Source organism: Mytilus edulis, chromosome 9, assembly GCF_963676685.1.
Source record: "Mytilus edulis chromosome 9, xbMytEdul2.2, whole genome shotgun sequence".
NCBI lineage: Eukaryota > Metazoa > Mollusca > Bivalvia > Mytilida > Mytilidae > Mytilus > Mytilus edulis.
This window is the reverse complement of record NC_092352.1, coordinates 54,558,915-54,577,847: the sequence shown is the minus strand read 5'-3', so window position 1 is coordinate 54,577,847 and position 18,933 is coordinate 54,558,915. Positions and strand designations below refer to the sequence as shown.

At 30.8% G+C, this 18,933-nt stretch overlaps 1 protein-coding gene across 1 annotated transcript; it reads right to left on the bottom strand.

Moving 5' to 3' along the window:
* Positions 1–2,129: 2,129 nt before the first annotated feature.
* Positions 2,130–18,879, bottom strand: LOC139489776 (coiled-coil domain-containing protein 40-like). The gene is made up of 20 exons (XM_071276594.1): positions 18,817–18,879; positions 17,496–17,568; positions 16,705–16,822; positions 15,818–16,063; positions 14,626–14,909; positions 14,257–14,340; positions 13,441–13,660; positions 12,867–13,024; positions 11,914–12,054; positions 10,526–10,629; positions 9,754–9,997; positions 8,840–9,022; positions 7,827–8,072; positions 6,675–6,888; positions 5,752–5,921; positions 5,260–5,351; positions 4,720–4,908; positions 4,205–4,325; positions 3,589–3,747; positions 2,130–2,690 (listed from the first exon to the last, which is right to left on the bottom strand). The coding sequence occupies exons 1-20, from the start codon at positions 18,834–18,836 to the stop codon at positions 2,445–2,447; spliced, it is 3,312 nt and encodes a 1,103-aa protein (XP_071132695.1). The 5' UTR covers positions 18,837–18,879; the 3' UTR covers positions 2,130–2,444.
* Positions 18,880–18,933: the final 54 nt, after the last annotated feature.

Here is an 18,933-nt window from a genome sequence, read left to right as displayed (position 1 = left end):
TAAATTCAACTCGAGTTCTTCGTGTACATATTGTCAATATATCATTTTATTACTTCAAAAAAAAATTGGTGTAGAAAATTCAGGGGAGGCAGTTGCCTCCCCTGCTGCCTCCCCTGCCTCATAGGTAGTTACGGCCCTGCTTGCATTATATAGACGGCGTGCACAAAGTTGACGGCAACTATGAAATACGGTTTTATACAATCGTGTTTAAAATATTTTTGAATAAGAATAAGAATAAGATTTTTTTTATGATAAAATAATGAATGCATGCCATTAAAATCCACATTACTAGTAACATGAGTAAGGTAACTTAAAATTTAATCTATAAAGCATGAAATGGATATATAGAAAACGTAAAAAATAAGGTGTAACTTATAACATTAAATAAGCATAAATTAGAATTTTTTACCTTAAACTTATACAAATTTAACATATTTTCCTGCTTTTTCGTATAATATAATTGTTCGGATTCGGACTCGGACGTACATCACACGAATTCCATCGCAAAAAAATAATCAAAATCGATCATGATAGATAAGTTTAGAATGATCTTTGTTATGTGTAAGAAGTAGTAATTTTGAAGGACTAATAATCGAAATGGAAGAATCGGCAAGAAAAAATATGTAATTGCAATCTTTTTATTTTCAATATATTTCATAATGCCGACGTCTTTAATGGTTTAGTAATTTGAAAAAAAACGTTACGTTTGTGGACTCAGCTTTGTGCACGCCGTTATAGTTTTCATATTTTAATTGTGCAATTCTTTTTAACAGGATTTTTGTGACAAAAATGTCGGTTATTGATTTGGGGATGTACGGCTGGCGGGCGGGCGGGCGGCAATCAAATGTTGTCCGTGCATTAACTCATGAACCGTTCAACCAAAGCTTTTAAAATTTTAATATGTTGTTACTGACAACTAAATGAAGGTCAAGTTCAATAATGGCGATTTTGACTTTTACTGTTCAGGAGTTATGGTTCTTGAAAGATTGAAAAATGGAGTTTCCAGTCGTGTCCATGCATATACGCATGAACTGTTCTACCAAAGCTTCCCAAATTTTAATATGTTGTTACCAATGACAAAATGGAGGTCAAGTTCAATAATGACGATTTTGACTTTTACGGTTCAGGAGTTATGGTTCTTGAAAGATTGAAAAATGGAGTTTCCAGTCGTGTCCGTGCATTTACGCATGAACTGTTCTACCAAAGCTTCCCAAATTTTAATATATTGTTACTGATGACAAAATGGAGGTCAAGTTCAATAATGACGATTTTGACTTTTACTGTTCAGGAGTTATATTGGTTCTTGAAAGATGGAAAAATGGTGTTTCCAGTCGTGTCCGTGCATTTTCTCATAAAACCATTCATCCAAAGCTTTTGAAATTTTTATATGTTGTTACTGATGACAAAATAGAGGTCAAGTTCAATAATGACGATTTTGACTTTTACCGTTCAGGAGTTATGGTTCTTGAAAGATCGTAAACTGGCGTTTCCATTCACGTTGTTGCATTTACTAATGAAACATTCAATCTAAGCTTTTTAAATTTTAATATGTTGATACTGACTACAAAATAGAGGTCAAATTTGATATTGACAATTTTCACTTTCAGCATTCATCAGTTATGGTTCTTGTGATATTGCCAGGACACAAATAAATGTTAACAAATCCGGTTTGCTGTCGTTGTGACAGCCTCTTGTTTGTAGATTGTTTAATATTTGAATGGAACTGATGCAATTGAGGACATATGACTTGTGTTTAATTATATACGTGTAATAAATATTGAAGATGGTCACTGCACCTGAGAGTCTCTATAATGGTGTTTGTCTTGATTAGTACAAATATAATTTCATTGCAAATATTTGAATCATATAAATTTACTTTTGGTGGGTATGAGGATGAGAAAATTAGAAGTCAAAAGTACATTAATGGTTTTTTTCCCGGTTGAACAGAGTACCAGTATATAAATAAATTAATAAGAATTCTACTGGTGCAGCCAAAAAAAAAAAAAGGTGACAAGAAAAGCAACAGTTCTAAAAACCTGTGTAGTGTTTGGTAGAATAAATTTCATTGATAAAAAATACTGAGCTATTCATAAAAATAAATAAGACAGTTATGGAGGAAGTCAACAAAATAAGATATAATGATTCATTTTAATAGTGAAATAATAAATAATAATACTTTACAAACATTTTGTATCATACAAATTCTTATAAAGAGACATTTATGCAATAAAAGTCATCACAGATAAAAAAAAAAAAAAAATGGCCCGTAGGCAGTGACATTTAGTCAATACATTCATTAATCGTTAAACTTATGAAAACTAAAGAATACATCTTTTTTAAAGAAATATTTGATAAGATTGTATTAAATTTGCATTTTTTCAATCTTTTTACTCTCTAACAAAAGTCTGATGACAATAATTTATAAAAACTATCAAAAATTGTCTTTAATCGTCTGCAACATCAATTCTTGAACTCAGAGCGAGAGTGACCTTCCTAAGAGCAGGCTGTACATGTGGAAATTCTTGGTTTAACTTGTCCACTATAGCACTGAGGGTTTGTAATCGGTCAACTTGTTTGGAATTTTCCGTCTCCAATGTTGAGTCAGATTTACATAACATGGTATATTTTCCGTCTTTAGCTTGCTGGAAATACTTCATTTTTTGTTGTTTGCCCAGTAATTCAGTCATATTCTAAAAGTTAAATAAACGTAAATTCAAAGAAAGAAATCAAACCTCTTGTGATTATTGCTATTATGTACTGTGGATTCACTTATTTTTATGGGTACCAATTTTCGTGGATTATGAAAAACTTGCATGTTTGTGGATATTTAATTTCGTGGTTTTGCGTAAGTTTGCATTCAAGTCTTTAGGAAATTTGTCATATCTTGGACATTTTAAAATTTCATGGTTTACCTATACCCACAAAATCCACAAAAAATACACCTTATCGCTATTTGTCCGCCATTGCTGAATATCACACAGGTTCCCGTAAAATGTTGACGTCATAAAACAAAATATCTGACGCCACAATGGAAAAGTGATTGTTGTTGACGTCAAAATTTCAAGCGGCTGGGTCAGCCGGGATTAGCAATAAGGTGTATTGTATCCAATGAATAATCAACAGTATACATATGGCTTATTTTTGACTTCACAACACTTGTATTTGGTTTATGAGAGTAAAGAGGTACAAAATGTATGAACTTTTTAAAAGAAATACAAATATGTGAATTTGTATGAGTAAAGCCAATTACTACTAATTTTTTTTTGGTTTGTTCTTATGTTGCACTGTTACACCATAGTCCCAGGTTAAGTGGTGAGTTGAGTACTTACAAACATGTTTAATCAAGGCAAATTCTTTTTGTCTGTCCGAAATCAGGAGCCTGTAGTTCAGTGGTCATAGTTGGTTCATGAATGTCTTTTAAATAGTTTTTCATAAATTGATTTCTCATAAGAATTGTTTAATATTTTTCATGTCTGGTCTTTTATAGCCAACTTTATGATATGGGTATTCCTCAATATTGAAGGCATTCAAGAGAGTAAGACAAAGCATGAATTTCTCATTGCAACCAGTAGAGATTAAATAAACTACCTTTTGTTTGAGCTCCACCATATTCTCCACATCAGAATCTAATGTATCAGCTTCTCCTTGTAATTGTTGTACATTAACTTGTCTCTGTTCTAACTGCTGACTCAGATCTGTCTGGTGGTCTCTTAGTTCATTTATCTCACCATCACAAGAATTAGCCTCCTGAGAGAAAAAAATTGTTTTCAAAACACTCCCATAAGAATCCTCCATGTTAAATGTTTGAAAGTTGATATGTAACTGGCATTTAAACTTTTTTCAATTTAAGAAAAATGTGACAATATAAAATAAAAGAGTCATTCTGAAATCTATTGCCAGAAAATAATAAATAAGATATCTTCCGAAAGAGGAAGGATGAAATAGAAAATTATATTTGGATGCATAAAGTTAGAAAGTTGTTTACAATTAGATGTAATGGTAATCTGGAGAAATACTGTATAAGCTTCATTTCCATAATTTGTAAAAATCTTCTGCAATTCTGAAATTCATTTTAACATTACAAGTACTAATATGAAGAGCTTTTTTTTCCTTCACATTTCCAATATTTTCTCATTAAATTCATAAACACTTTGGAATCAATTTAAATTCAAATTACATGTGTAATAAAAATTTTCTGTCATACCGTTATTGTTACTTTAATTTTCTTTCTCAATTCTCCCATCTGTCTTTCAAATGTTCCTTTAGTTAACACTTTTTTGTTTACTTTCTGTGATGCATCACCTCTTGTAACTATGGTATCTCTCCTGTGAAAGACCAAATTTAAAATATTTTTAATTTAATATGGAAAAAAACTTTTTCTATCATCAGTGTAATAACAGTAGAAAATATAAATCACAGAAATTCAGAAATTTTAGTGACATATTTATTACTGGAAAAATTGCTATGGAATAGGTGTCACAAAAATAAAAAAAGTCGCATTTAAAATGTCTTTAGTATTATTCATATACAGCTTAGTTGAAATAACAATATTTAATCTCACTTATTTGTTCATTCTTCAAAAACTGCAATAATTTCTGAGTTTGAAGACTTAGTTTGAATTGTGTAATTTTCAACTAAATTTGCGAAACAATAAAAATATTATGAAAAAAGCATTTATAATAATTTATATAAATTAAATATAATAAAACAAATTTCTACCTAGAAACAGCCTTCTCCATTTCTTGTATCATTTTCTCCTGGTTCTTCATCAGTTGAGCATATCTGACCTGCATACGATGGATTTCAGCTTTCATGGCCTTGATTTCACCTTGACCTACTTCTGAGTCAACAGCAGCTCTGGTTTCTCTAGCCAGCTGAGTTTTCTTCTCCCATAACATTATTTGACGTCTGAAGAATAAAAATGTTATTTTTTAGAGCAAAAAAAATAAACCTTTACAAATACATTTTTACAGTAAGTTAATCTGTGCATCGATCAATAGATCCATGATAGTTTAAAAGATGATGCAACTAGGTATATTGGTTAAATTTGAGTGTAAACTGCATATTTATAAAGAACACAATCAGCTAGCCCCTATGTAGAAGCAATAACTTTCAGCAAAGATAGAAGAAAGTTCTAGTAGCAACAATTCTTTGTATTAATTAAAAAGTATATATTATTGAGACCATTATATGCAATTCTGTTATCAAATGAATCCAAGGCCTCTTTTGCACTACATAAGTATAGAAAAATTGACCTACTCTGACTCCACAAGACTATTGAGTAATCTTTCCTTTTCCTCTTTGACACCATCCAGTGATGTTTGTAATTCTATTGATTCAAGCTCTGCTTCCTGTGAAAAATCAAATCAAATAATTAATTTGTGAACTGATTTTTTACCACCAACTTGGATTCCACTGTTTCAACTTTTACATTAGGCTTATATAATCAATCATGTTCGATTGTTTTTCATGTACGTTTATTCAAATTTTGTTTTATTTGCAAATGTATTTTCAATCCATTAGAATTTTCTGTAGATAACCATTACTTTAATAATTTGTTGATAAGAAAAAGAGAAATGAATTGACCTCTTGATAGTTAAAACTTCAGATACATGTATCTTATATACCAGTGTTTTAAAGATAAATAAGAATTTTTAATATACAAACTTGTCTCATATTAAAGCTTACCAACAGTTTTCCTGTTATATTTTCTTATTTTAAAAAATACTAATGTTGTTTAATGAAACACACCTTGAGTGCACCAATGAAATCGTTTTCTAACAAGATATTATTCTGCTTCAGCTCATGATGAGTTCCAGATTGTCTATGCATTAATTGATTCAATTTCAGCATATCATTCTGCATGACGCTAATTCCACGCTCGATGTCGTATGTTTCACGTCTCTCATAATCAATATCGCCTGGAAAAAAATGAGAAAATTTTTGGTAATAAAAAGACTTTCTTTTGTAACATTTACCATTTTAAATAAGCATAACGATTAAGGAATTCAAATGAAAATATTTGTATCACAGAACTTTACAATATAAACTGTAAACCATGTTTTTTTTCAGGAATACTTAATTTTTCAATTTGCCCTTTTCTAGCTGCCTTCTTAGCAATTTGATTTCCTATTTTTTTTATTTCTCTTGAAGTATTTATATAATGGAAGACACAAGTTTTACATATTTGTGACTATTTTTATTCACATTATTTTCTTTTTGTTGCAAAATTAGTATGTTTACAGTATTAGTTCACTTGGAATAAGCATTCATTGTTATTCAAGTTATCTATATTTTAATCTTTGAAGTGTATGAAATTTTTCAATTATCTCCCTTTGACAGTTTTCAAATTATTTTTCAATTACTCCAAAAAAATCAAAATGCAAATTGATTTAATTTTAATAAATGTGTATTTTTTTGCCACTTCAGAGTCTCATTTTTTTTTTAAAATAAGGTGTACTTTACAATATACTGTGGATTCATTTATTTTTGTGGGGACTGATGTTTGTGGATTAAGGAAAACTTGCATTTTTGTGTTTTGCCAAGTCTACATACAAGCCTATATATATAATTTGTTATTCAATGAATATTTAATTTCGTGGTTGGCCTGTACCTAGAAAATCCACGAAAATTGGTATCAAACAAATAATAATTAACCACAGTATATCACCTACCCTCTGTTCTAATTTTCTTTTGCAGGAGAATTGTCAGTTGTTTCTTGAGTTTCTCCACATCAACCATTTGTTCCTCCTTGTCCTTGGCCAGTCTGACCAGTTCACTTTGTTGTCTTAACCAGATCTGTTGTAGTTCTGTTATCTCCTGAATCATGCCATCTATTGACTTCTGTAGAGAGTTGATCTGGATCTCCAAGGGACCTAACTCTACACCCTAAATTGTTAAAAAGGAAAGCGAAAATTAAAATAAAATGTCATAAATCTAATTCTAGTCTTGAATTTTCACAATTTTGGCGAGTAGGAAAAGTAAAGAGAAAATAGATATATGTTAAACTTGGGTTTTCCCTTTTGTCATGTATGTAAATACATCAAGAAAAGTAAAAAATTGTGAATATGAATTGTGGGGAAGTTCGCTTAGTAGAAAGGCTTTGTTGCATTACAAAGTATTTGCCAAAAAAGTTAGTTTACAGTATTGAAAGGCTTTATCTCATCTTTATTTCACACCATAGCTTAACATAAAATATTTTATGAAATTTCATCCTTATTTAACAACATCGCTTAACATAGATATTACTGCATCGGACTACTAACACAAAGGTTCCTGGTTCGATTCCCGTCTGGGATGAAAATTTCAGGGACTGAATTTTCGGCTCTCTCTTGACACCATTTGCGAGTATGGTCTTAAGGAAACGATGATAGTCGGTCGGAAGGGGATGATAAATGGCTGACCTGTGTTAAGAGAAAGCCATATCTCTTGCACGTTAAAGACACCCTTGTAAATTTCGAAAAAGAGCAGGCTAATGCTGCTACAAGGCAGCACTCGCACCAGCAAAGTGGAAAGGGATTAATATAAGTTGCAAAACTTGTTTCCCAATCCACTATAAATAAATATGTTTAAACTAAACTAAACATAGATATTTTATGAAACTTAGAATAGGGATAATTTTTAAACAAAAACTATTTATGGATCTTGAGACAATAACACAAATCATGGTGTTGTCATCAGTTGATCTAAGGAGCTTAAACGGGATCAATTAAGCTATTTTTTCAAAATCAGAAGAAAGGGGGACAACTGATAACTCAAGCTTGGTAATGAAGACTTAATAAAGCTATTCATTTCAAAATCTGAAACAAAGGGAACTAACTACTTACTCCAGCATTGGTAATGAGGACTTCAAGTTTCTTGTTATATTGGTCAATAACATTCTGTTTCCTCTCAATTATGGCATTTCTCCTTATAATCTCTCCTTCACTTTTGTTAATTATTTCATTTCTCTGTGCGATTTCTTCATCCATTTGTTCCATTACTTTATTCAATCTTTCAATTCTAGTTTGAACATTAGAGATTTCCAAAGAATCTCTAGATATTTGGTTTTCTACCTCAGCCATTGATGTTTCCTGAAAAGATTACGTATATTGAATCATTTGGATTAAGTGTTTACATTAAACATCTAAATGGCAGTACTGTAAATTCAGATATTATTACGTGCATCTATTATTGGGATTTTTCACGAATGGACAAAATTAAGAGTTTAATTATTGCAATTACAAGATACTCTGGATAAAGATCAATGTTTCAGTTATCAAATTGTGAGTTCTTTTTATTGTGATACTCAACCATTCGCATTAAAAACACCTCGCAATAATTTCTGAATAGTGAATATACAGTATCATAAAGAAAATTACTATACAGCAGGAATATACAATTTTGTGTTTATAAACAAAAATAAAAACTTACAACTATAAAACCAATGAATTTCTCAAGTATGTATTTTTTTTAACTTATAAGAATACAAGATAATTCAGTACCAGAAAAGTTTACAAATAGCTAAGCAGAATAAATTTCTATTAAAATTTTCTGTTCAGGGGCCACTTGGTAGAGAGTTGACAACAAAACATTCATATCTTTGCATATTGCATGTGTCAGTGTAAAAGGTTCAGAATTCTTGTATTAAGTTATTATAAAAACAATTTTTTGCATTATATTTTTTTTCTATGGTTTATATTTACTCTGTGTATTTTCCACTATTTTTTGGGTAGAAAAACTGAACTCTGGAGGATTCATGAAAAAGTTAAACATCTGAATCACACATATAAATCGCCATTACTAATAACACAGTCAGCTTGTGACATAAAATTGTAATCATAAATAGATAAAAACTAACAAGTTGTTTGGTGAGATCCCTCCTCTTTCCTGTCAATTTCTTTGTGTAATGTGCAGCTTTATCCATTGTCAGTTGACTTCTCATTTTCTCCATGATTTCATCTTCTAAATTAACTTTCTCTAAATATTCTCTTTCTATCTGCTTTCTTAATGCATTCAATTCATTTAATCTCAAAGTTTTGTCCTGGAATAGAAAAATACATGGAACTCAGTTACTTTGGAAAGATATTTTGTCACATGATACACATTTTAAAAGTGTAAGGTATTGTTTTATGAATCCTGACACACAGTGTATTTTTTTTTTACAGAGATCCAAGCATTTGACAAATGTTTCTTTTTTTCACATGTAGCTTTGTCCTGATTTTTTTTTCAAAGTCTGAATCACATGTGTATGAATTGACATAATAACAAACTTGATTTACATTTTGGGCTCTTCTCATTGTAGCCTGCAATTGCTTACATTCACTTCATTTGAACTCTGTTGGAAAGCTGTGTGGTCTCTTTATTTTTATATGTAAACTATGCAAATTATTTTATCATTATTAATAAAATATGTTTTTTTTTGTATTAAACAAGCAGTTGCACTAATGAGTAGGTCTTTCTTAAATTTAAAACTTTTGACAAAATGTTTACCATTATTGCCCTGTGAAGAGCTTGATTTATCTCATGTAAATTTCGGGTATATATGTAACTATTGCAAATTCAGAAAATGTTGAGGGATATTTACTACTGCTTTTGTTGGACAATCCACACAAATGTGAGTTTAAATATTGCGTTTTCTGAATATGCTGAATACAAATCATGCTATCAAAATTCAAAATGCAAGTGTTTTTTTTTTTTTGCAACATCTATCTCATTGCAATTTTCGCAATATAAAAATTTAGCAAATATTTCTTCATAAAAGTTTCTGCTTACTGTCATTGCCCTATTAAGAGCTTGTTCTGTCTCGTGTAACATTCTGGTATAAGTAGCATATTCAGCTTTCAATGCATCATGCTTGGCTTGACATTGAGTCAGTTGTTTCTTGACAGTTTCTATATCTCTCTCTGTCTTGTTCAATATCAATGTTAATTTTTCATTCTGTTCTTGTTCTTTGAAGATTGATTTCTTGTACCCTTCTATTTCCGTCTCTAGGGATAGCACCTTTTGCAGTTGTTGTCTGAAATAAAGCATCAACAATAATTTAAAAAAAAAGATGAAAGGATTATAAACAAGGTTGATACTTATTCCTTTAAAAAAAATGAGAGATTTTTTTTCTAAGAATGGTAATTGATACTAATAGATAAGAAAGTCATTAAATCTATATACTTTGAATTTTCCTGGGTACCAATGCTCGTTGATGGTGGAAAACTTGCATTTTCATGGATAATAAATCTCATGGTTTTGCTAATGCTTGCATACATTCCAATAAAAAAAATTGTAATTTGTTGAAAAATGTACCTACAAAATTGGTATCCAATGAATAATAACGAATCCACAGTACTTCAATAAAAATATACATGCTTTGAGAAAAGGAAGTTTTAAAATAAATTAAATCTTATTGAAGGCTTTAATACTAAAAAGATTCAATAAATTTCCAACTTGAAAGTGTTTGTGCAAAAAATTAGTGTAAATTTCATGGATAATTTTATACAAGATGATTTTTAAACAAGAAATAATCTTTCAATAAATTATAATAAAATCTTACTCTAGAGCCTCGTTCATGGCAGAGTGTGCTTCATCTCTTCTCCTCATACCAATGATAGAACTATTCCATTGCTGAAATAACTGTTTCTTTTCTAGTTGTATAGCCTGAAAAATTGATAAAAAAAGTTTTAAATTGGAGTAAAAAATAAATGCATGTATTTATTACTTATTCAGAGGGTGTCCATGGAAAAACCAGGCAGTGGCTGGCACATGACATATTTTGTTTTCAAAATTTTTTCATCTATTTCATGTCACAAATTCATTCTTTCTCAAAGTTAAATTTTGTTTTTTTATTAACTGCAACAAATAAAGAGAAAAAAATACATGGAAAGCACTGAAAATTCATTGAAAAGGGGAGATAACTCTTCATTTTGTACAAAATTTTGTTGCGTTGTTAGTGAACTTTAAAATCATTTATTGAGCCATCCACTGTTGATTCAAAAATATCTTTGACATATATTTCCTTTGTATGATATAAACATTGCATTTGAACCAAAAATTCAGTGGGAAAAAATTTACGTTGTGACACCCATATCATAGGATTTGCCTGATATTTACTTGAACATCCTCTTAATCTTTTTGATCAATGCATCATACAATACTTATGTTTATGTGATTAATTGATTGATTGTTGGTGTTTTAACACCATTTTTTAGCACCACTTTTGGGCTATTTTGTGTCAGCCATTTTTTATTGGAGAAGGAAGCCGGAGTGCCCAGAGAAACCCCCAACCCTTTAATAGGAAAACTGACAATCCTATTCAATTAAGATTGGAATCGAGTGCACCCACACAAACGGAGTTAGAACTCACAACCACAGTGTTGACTGGTTAGTGATAATAGTAGTAGAACTACTTAGACCACATGGCCACCAAGGCCCCTATGTATATCTGATATCATATACATGTAGTTAATATAATGCATTGTAATGAGAGACAAATCTCCTAACTACTATCTTATTTTCATCTAAAAAATAGTTTTTATGTCATGCAATGTTTTTTTGTAGCTAGTAGAGAACTCACAAGTGATGCTTGAAGTCTTGCGTAAGAATACTACTAATGAGTTGTAGGAACCTTGATTTTTTTTATATAACAGATGCCATAATATATATTTAAATATCAAATCCTTACAAAACTATTGTACAAAAAAAAAATGTATATTAAAGTAAAATTGATAAGTGATGATATTTTGTAAAACTGAGTTTTGGATGTACCTTTCTTGACTGTTTTTTCAAAATATTACTTAAAAAATTAATAATTTCAGTTTAGCTTTGAGCGTTCCTAATGAATGGCAGAAGATAATTCTGAAATGAATCAAGCATCACTTGTAAGTTGATTGATATTAAAAAATGTACACTATGCGTTGACTTTGACTTTTACTAAGAACTGACCTCAATTTCCATATGGGCATCAGATAATGCTTCTTTGGCTGCCTTTGTTTCTTCTAGTTGAGCAGTAATCTGAGCCTCAAACATGGCTATCTCTTCCTTCAATTTGTCTACTGTTTCAACCAGTCGGTCCACATACAAATCCTGTCAGAATAAAGTATCAAACATTTAATGGATTTCATTTTATCTTTTATATATTATCTTTGCTTAGTGCTCAGAGCACAAAAATCATGCTCAAAACATGAAAAGCAACATTTGAGTGGTTAATTTGGGAGTATATGTACAAAAAACTGACTCGAAAGTTTTATGACCACAAGGCATGATTCACCTTGATGGTTGTTTGTTTCTTTATTGCTTATATTTTTATCTGATGGTTGTTTGTTTCTTTATTGCTTATATTTTTGTCTATGTTTCTGTTTTCTTTTCTTCCCTGGTAATGTAATTTTTTACGCAACCCATACTTGGAGGCAACTGAAAAAGTTTTACTACAGATAGTAATGCAAATCTTACAGACATAACTTTACTATTTAATTGCTATTTTAAAAATTTGCTTTGAGTCTTTTTGAGATTTTTGTTCATGCTAATCAAGTATTAAAAGGATTTTCTCAGTCATGCAGAAAGAGAATGTATGACGCCATAATCCTAAAATATTTCATTAAGTATTTGATTTTTTTTTCAGTGAGAATGCGCTAAAGTGTCCTTTTTTAAAAACGCGCCCCTCTATTTTCAAATCCTAGCTGGAACACTGCTACGTGACTAATGTTGCCTAGGAAAACAGCAATCAACAGATTATTCATGGTCTTTTAAACTTGAGGATTTTTCTTGGCCTCATTTCATCACAGGGCTGTCACCCTTTGATGAAAATGTAGCTAAGAAACACCCTCTCCTTTGTAAAGCCATTGATAATACATAATTCTATAAATGAATTTAGTAATATAATAACCTTAAAGACATACCTGCTTTTGTTTTTCTATTTCTGCCTTGGATACTTCTGTATCTGCTTTTTCTGCAGCTCTTCTCATGATGGCAATGTCAGATCTTACATCCTCTTTAGCATTCTGCATGTAGAACAGACGTAAAGCCAAATTCTCTACCTCAGCTTGTAACTCTGAACCTGTCAACAAAGATAACAAATGATATAATATATAACCAGCATTGCTATAGTTCTAAATAATCAGATAGCTTGCAAAAATGTATAATAAAATGGGAAAATTTGCAAAATGATAGTAATTTAAATTTATGTTCTTATAACATTAATACGGGTGACTTTTCTTCCATTTTTTCATGCACTTGTGAAATTCAAAAATATTCACAAATCATACACCTATTATCGCTATATATTTTGCTACTGGTCTGCCATTACTGGACATCACAAAAGTTCCCCATAAACTTTGACATCATAATGGAAAATATCTGACTCCACAAAGTAAAAGTGATCGATGTACTACGTCAGAAGTTCAAAATTAATTTTATTTGACAATTAAAAATCAAATAAAAGTGATATATACGATTATAAAATTTATATCTCACATTTCTTTTTCTCTTTATTAACAGATACTTGATTTTCCTTGTATAGATCTCTGACATCACCAAGTTGTTGTTCCTCTTGTTGACGACCTTGGTGAAGTGATGAATATTCATCATGATTTTTCTCCAGTAACATCTGGTATCGAGCTAGTTCCTGCTGTATTCCATAAAGATCTACACCAAGGTCCTCCCTTAATTTCTTTCTGTTTCTCAGTGCTTCATCCTAATTTTAAGTGGACAATTTGTCATATCTAAGCATTGATTTATTACAGCAAAATGACTTATTTTCACGGATATTTTTGTTATTGTTTTAGTTAGACCTTTCCAGGAACAACATAAACAAATTGTTTTCTTGATTTTCAAACTTTGTTGATGTTTTATTAAAAGAGAAGATACTATTTCATAATACAAAATATATTTGGAAAGATTTGTATTCTAATTATTTTTTCAAGGAGGTCAACGACAAAAAATTACTCAGGGAAAATTAGTCATATCCACTTTTTGAATGGATACTTTTTTTCCCTCTATCTGAGGATAATTCTGTTATTTTTATGTTTGTTTGTTTTATTTCTTCTGTTTGTAGAATCTTTTCATTTTTGTAATAACCTGTTTCAATGCAAAAAACAAAAACTATTTTTTCTTATCAAAGTATCATTTGTAACCAGCTAAAAATAACAATCTTCAAGACATTTAAAATCTTTCTAAACAGTGCATATTTATGCCAGTATAGGGTCTCTTACTTTCTGTGCCTATCTTTGAAAAATTTCAAATTTTCATGCGGGAAATTGCAAACTTCAAAACTCATAAACATGTACTTACCAACTCTCTCACTTCAAGGGTGAACTTTTCATCTTGTTTCGTCAAATGTGTTTTGAGAGCATTTTGGAACCTTTTCATCAATGGCTGAAATATTCAAAAGAAATAAGTTAAAATGTGTATAAAAACTAGAAATTGTTACATTCAGTTTTAATACAAGCAATACTCATGTATAATAAAAAAAATATGTCATTAATGTGAATTTATTTTAGCCAATATTTATAAAAAGGAACATTTCATTTATTTGCGGGCAAGAATCACATTAAAAAAAAAAATCAGTAATGAAATTCATTTTTATTCCTTTTAATAATTTGATATGATAACATAATTATTTAAAAATTTAGAATTTAATTGTTTTGGGGTCATACTTACATGGTCAGGGTCAAGGACCATCATATCTGTCTCAGCCTCACTTCCATCATCAGATTCTCCACCCTCGTCTTCCATCTCTTCCTCATCTTCATCGCTGTCCCCACCCCCATCACCATCATCTCCGTCATCCCCACCTCCACCACCTTGAGAGTTAAGGGCAACTGCATTACTTGGTTCCTGAGGTTGTTCAGGAGCCATGTATTCTCCCTGGTCAAAATCATCATCATCCCCACCATCTCCACCAAAATCATCACTGACACCAAAAGTAGGTTCCTCTTCTACAGCTATAAATTTATACTTTTTTTTTATATATGTAAAAACCTAGGACTTACACATGGTTTCAAGTTTAATTACAAACAAAATGACTTGACCACAAACGCAAATCATTATTCATTGTTATAAATTTACCTATTATTTTGCTTCAGAAAAGTGTCAAAACAAACAATAAGAAGTTATTATATAAAATGAATATCATCAAATGGAATATGTCTCTTAAGCTGGTACCCAACACTTTGACTAAAATTAATTTGGCTCGTTTTATTTTCTTAAAATTTTGACAAAGTATTTACTTTGACCCTTTGACAAAAATATAAAAATTTAAAAAAAATTTGAACAAACCGTTTAATCAGAAAAATTCACTGGTTATATAGCAGTTTGACAAACACTAATTTTGATCATTGAGAAGCTTAATATTCCTTTTACAACACAACGTAATTAAAACGTTTAGCTGACTTTACAGAGTTATCTCCCTGTAGTGTTAGGTACCACCTTAAAGACGTACAAAAAAATAAAATAGAAAGATATACAATGTGGAGTTTTGCTCTCACACTATTATCTAATACATTTTTCTATTAATATTTTCTTAGAATACTTTCATTCTTGTGTCTTTGAGGCTTCATAGAAGATAGATTAGAAAAATTGTACAAAATAGAAATTTTAACTTCCACAGTACTTTAAATTTGCCAAAAGATTTTTTTTCATTTACTGGATCTTTTAAATTCCAGTTGACAATTAGATACATGTCTCTAGCTAATGATAGTATCATCAGTGGAACAACAGGAAAGTAGCAATCAAATTTGACTGGCTTTCTTGCTGATAAAACATTGTTAAAATTAGGTAAAAACACATTTAAAAGGTGCAGAAAGACAATATATAAATTATCCTAGAGAACAATATTTCGACAAATGTTTACCTCTGGCTGCACTTGTTGGTCTGGAGTCTTTCTTAGACCCAGCTGCAGATTGAGGCCTGGACCCTCCAGTTACTGATTGTGGTCTAGACCCTGCAGGTGATGGTGGCTTTCCAGACCCAGGTCTAGACAGTGGTTTATCTTTAGCAGCTGAGACCGGTCTGGCAGCAGAGCTTGGTCTTTCTCCAGTAGCTGACACTCTACCAGACAAAGGCCTGGCTGATGTTGGTCTTGATCCTTCTTTTGACCCTGGAAAAATTCACAAAATTAGATTTGATTTTATGATTTTTGGTGTTTTAACTTTTAAACACAGCATTCAGTGATTTCCTGGTAAAAAAAATTCACACCTTCATGTACAGAAAAAAAATCTTCAACCACCAGTTAAGCTTACTAACATACATTTGTGTACATGTAGACAGTTATAGAATAATTCATTTCAAAGTAATTTATTGTTTAAACGCCAAAGACACATTTAAACAAAGAGATTGGACAAAAGAAAAATTAAAGCCTATACAATTTTTTTCCAATAGGTACAAGATGAATTGAATAATCTCATAATATTTTTAAAAATATATCTCTGGTTATTCATAAATCATTTACATTACAGTGAGTCAGGGGAGGTAATCATCCCTTGTAAAATAAGGCAACAGTTAAATAGGTTAACAAATCAAAACAGCAACAGCTACTTATCAAAGACAAGAAACTTGTAGAAGATTTGTAATTAATTATAAACCCTAAGTTAAAAAATTTGTTTCTAATCCTTTCAGGGTTTTTTTAACAATCAAATATACATGTATTATACATGTATATATAATATATATAATTATGTTTAAACTAAAACAAATACAAACACTAATATATGTTCCTTATCAATTATAACCTATGTATACCTGGTTTGGCAGATGTTGGTCTAGATCCTGGCTTTGCAGAAGTCGGTCTAGATCCAGACTTGGCAGAAGTTGGCCTAGAAGACGGCTTAGCTCCTTGTTCCATTGGTCCAGAATCAAACTGAAAAAACAAATTTTGGAATAATTAACTCAGACAGTATTAGATTTTAATACTAACTCTCAACACATTGTTTTTGAGCCTGAACACGGTCAGTCTACCATGATCAAGTCTTCTTGTAACTTTGTAAGTCTTTATTTGTGTATTTGGTTTTTTTTAGAAAGACAGTTGTTAGTGATTGTTGTGCTGTACATTTTGTTAATTCCTGTTATAATGGTTACCCTTTTTACATACAAGATGGAGAACTATTTTGGGGAGGCCAAACAAAAAAGTATGTGTGTTTACTGTCATGTGTTGAAAAAAAATAGGGTACATGTATTTAGGTAGGGATTTTTTTAATTTTTAATAATTTTTGTACATTTGTACATTGCGTCTATGGGAGCAACATTGTGACTTTAACAGTGCTTAGTCAAAAATGGTAAATAAAACTTTAGGGTAGGGGATAAAAATAATGGTAGGAAGGGGTACAGTAAACTCACATACATTTTTGTTTGGCCTGAATGTGGGGTATAAATCAATCAGATAACAATATAAAAGAGTCTCATCTCAATTATCTTGCTCATGTCTAGCTGTGGCTTCAGATATTATAAATAATAGTAATATATGTTTTCATATAAAAATATATTATATATATTAATGGTATAAATTCATTTGTTTTTTCAAGAAAACAACATACCTCTTGGAGAGCTGCCACTGTGGCATCACTGACTACATTTTCTACTTTAGGTTTGGTAGATGGTGACTCTGGTCTAAAAAATAAAGGTAGAAAAATTAAACAACTGCAGTGTGGAGAAATTAAAAAATTTTCACATACATGTAATGCTATTAAAGAAAAAAGTTATCACATTTCTGGATACAAATTAAAAAAAATTGTAAGGGTTCTGCAGAACCCAGTGTCTCACCTACTTTTGCTGTTAATCATGTAGTAAGGCTCAACAAAAATGAGGGAAAAAAATCAATAAAAATATTTCTCTTGATACTATTTTTTGAATGTAAGAAGCTTCTGTCCAAGTTTGGTAAACATTGAGGACAGTTAATGAATCTAATAAATGTTTTAAAAACTTTAACTGCAGACTGTATGTAATGTTAACTGGAAGAAAAACTAAGTCCATTTATATAGGGAAAAAACGAATATGCAGTTCCTTTTAGGTTTAGACATTAAAAAATAGGTATCAATATATATCCTTGATAACAAAACAACTGTTTTTAAATAAATGAACAATACACCTTAACGCTATACATTCCCCCCTGACCCAAGAATCTGGCTTGAACTATTGATGTCATACAACAATCACTTTTCCAATGTGGCGTCAGATATTTTGTATCATGATATATGTGAACTAAAATTGTAAATAACTTTAAGAGGACTTGCTGCCTTGCCCTGCACTGCGCTAAGTTTTAGCAGGACCATACACATTCAATATAAATTTGGTTCCTTACTTGGAAGAAGAAGACGAACCAAATGTTATGGCAGACAAATAGGGATAAGGTGTATTGTTTTTCTCTCAGTATCATGAGGGGGGATAGGACCTATATCGGGACTCTGGGATCAGGTTTTTTTAAGCTCGGGATCCAGAAATTCTTTTTTCGAATTTAGGGTTTAAATTTAATTAAAGTCGGGACCTCTGATTTCATGTTTTTAAGCCCGGGATTTAGGTAAATGTATCAGGACCCCTCCTAACACCCCCCTCCCCTATCAATATCATGAAAATAAGTGTATGTTCAATGATTTCAATAGACAGCTTGGTAAATAAATGATTTTTTCTATTTTTTTGTATTTGAAATAATCATGATGTAGGTATCAGATTGTTAAAATGTTGCAATGTAGGCCGAAGAAGAAGGGTTTATTTATGCACCAAAATCAAGTTTGTTTTAGCTCCAATTGAAATTCTTAGCTAATTTTATTGAATAACGATAAATATTGGACTCCGACGAAATGTGTCATTTCGACAGTGTCTCTTAACTCGTCAAAAACAACAGGAATTTATGCTAGCTACCTGTCTTCTTGGTCTGCCATATTGTTGATTGTTGCTATGCGGAAATCACAAATTCGCTATGAATGCTGGGTAGTATTTTCGGAACATTCCTGACGTTATTGACTGATTTGAACGTAA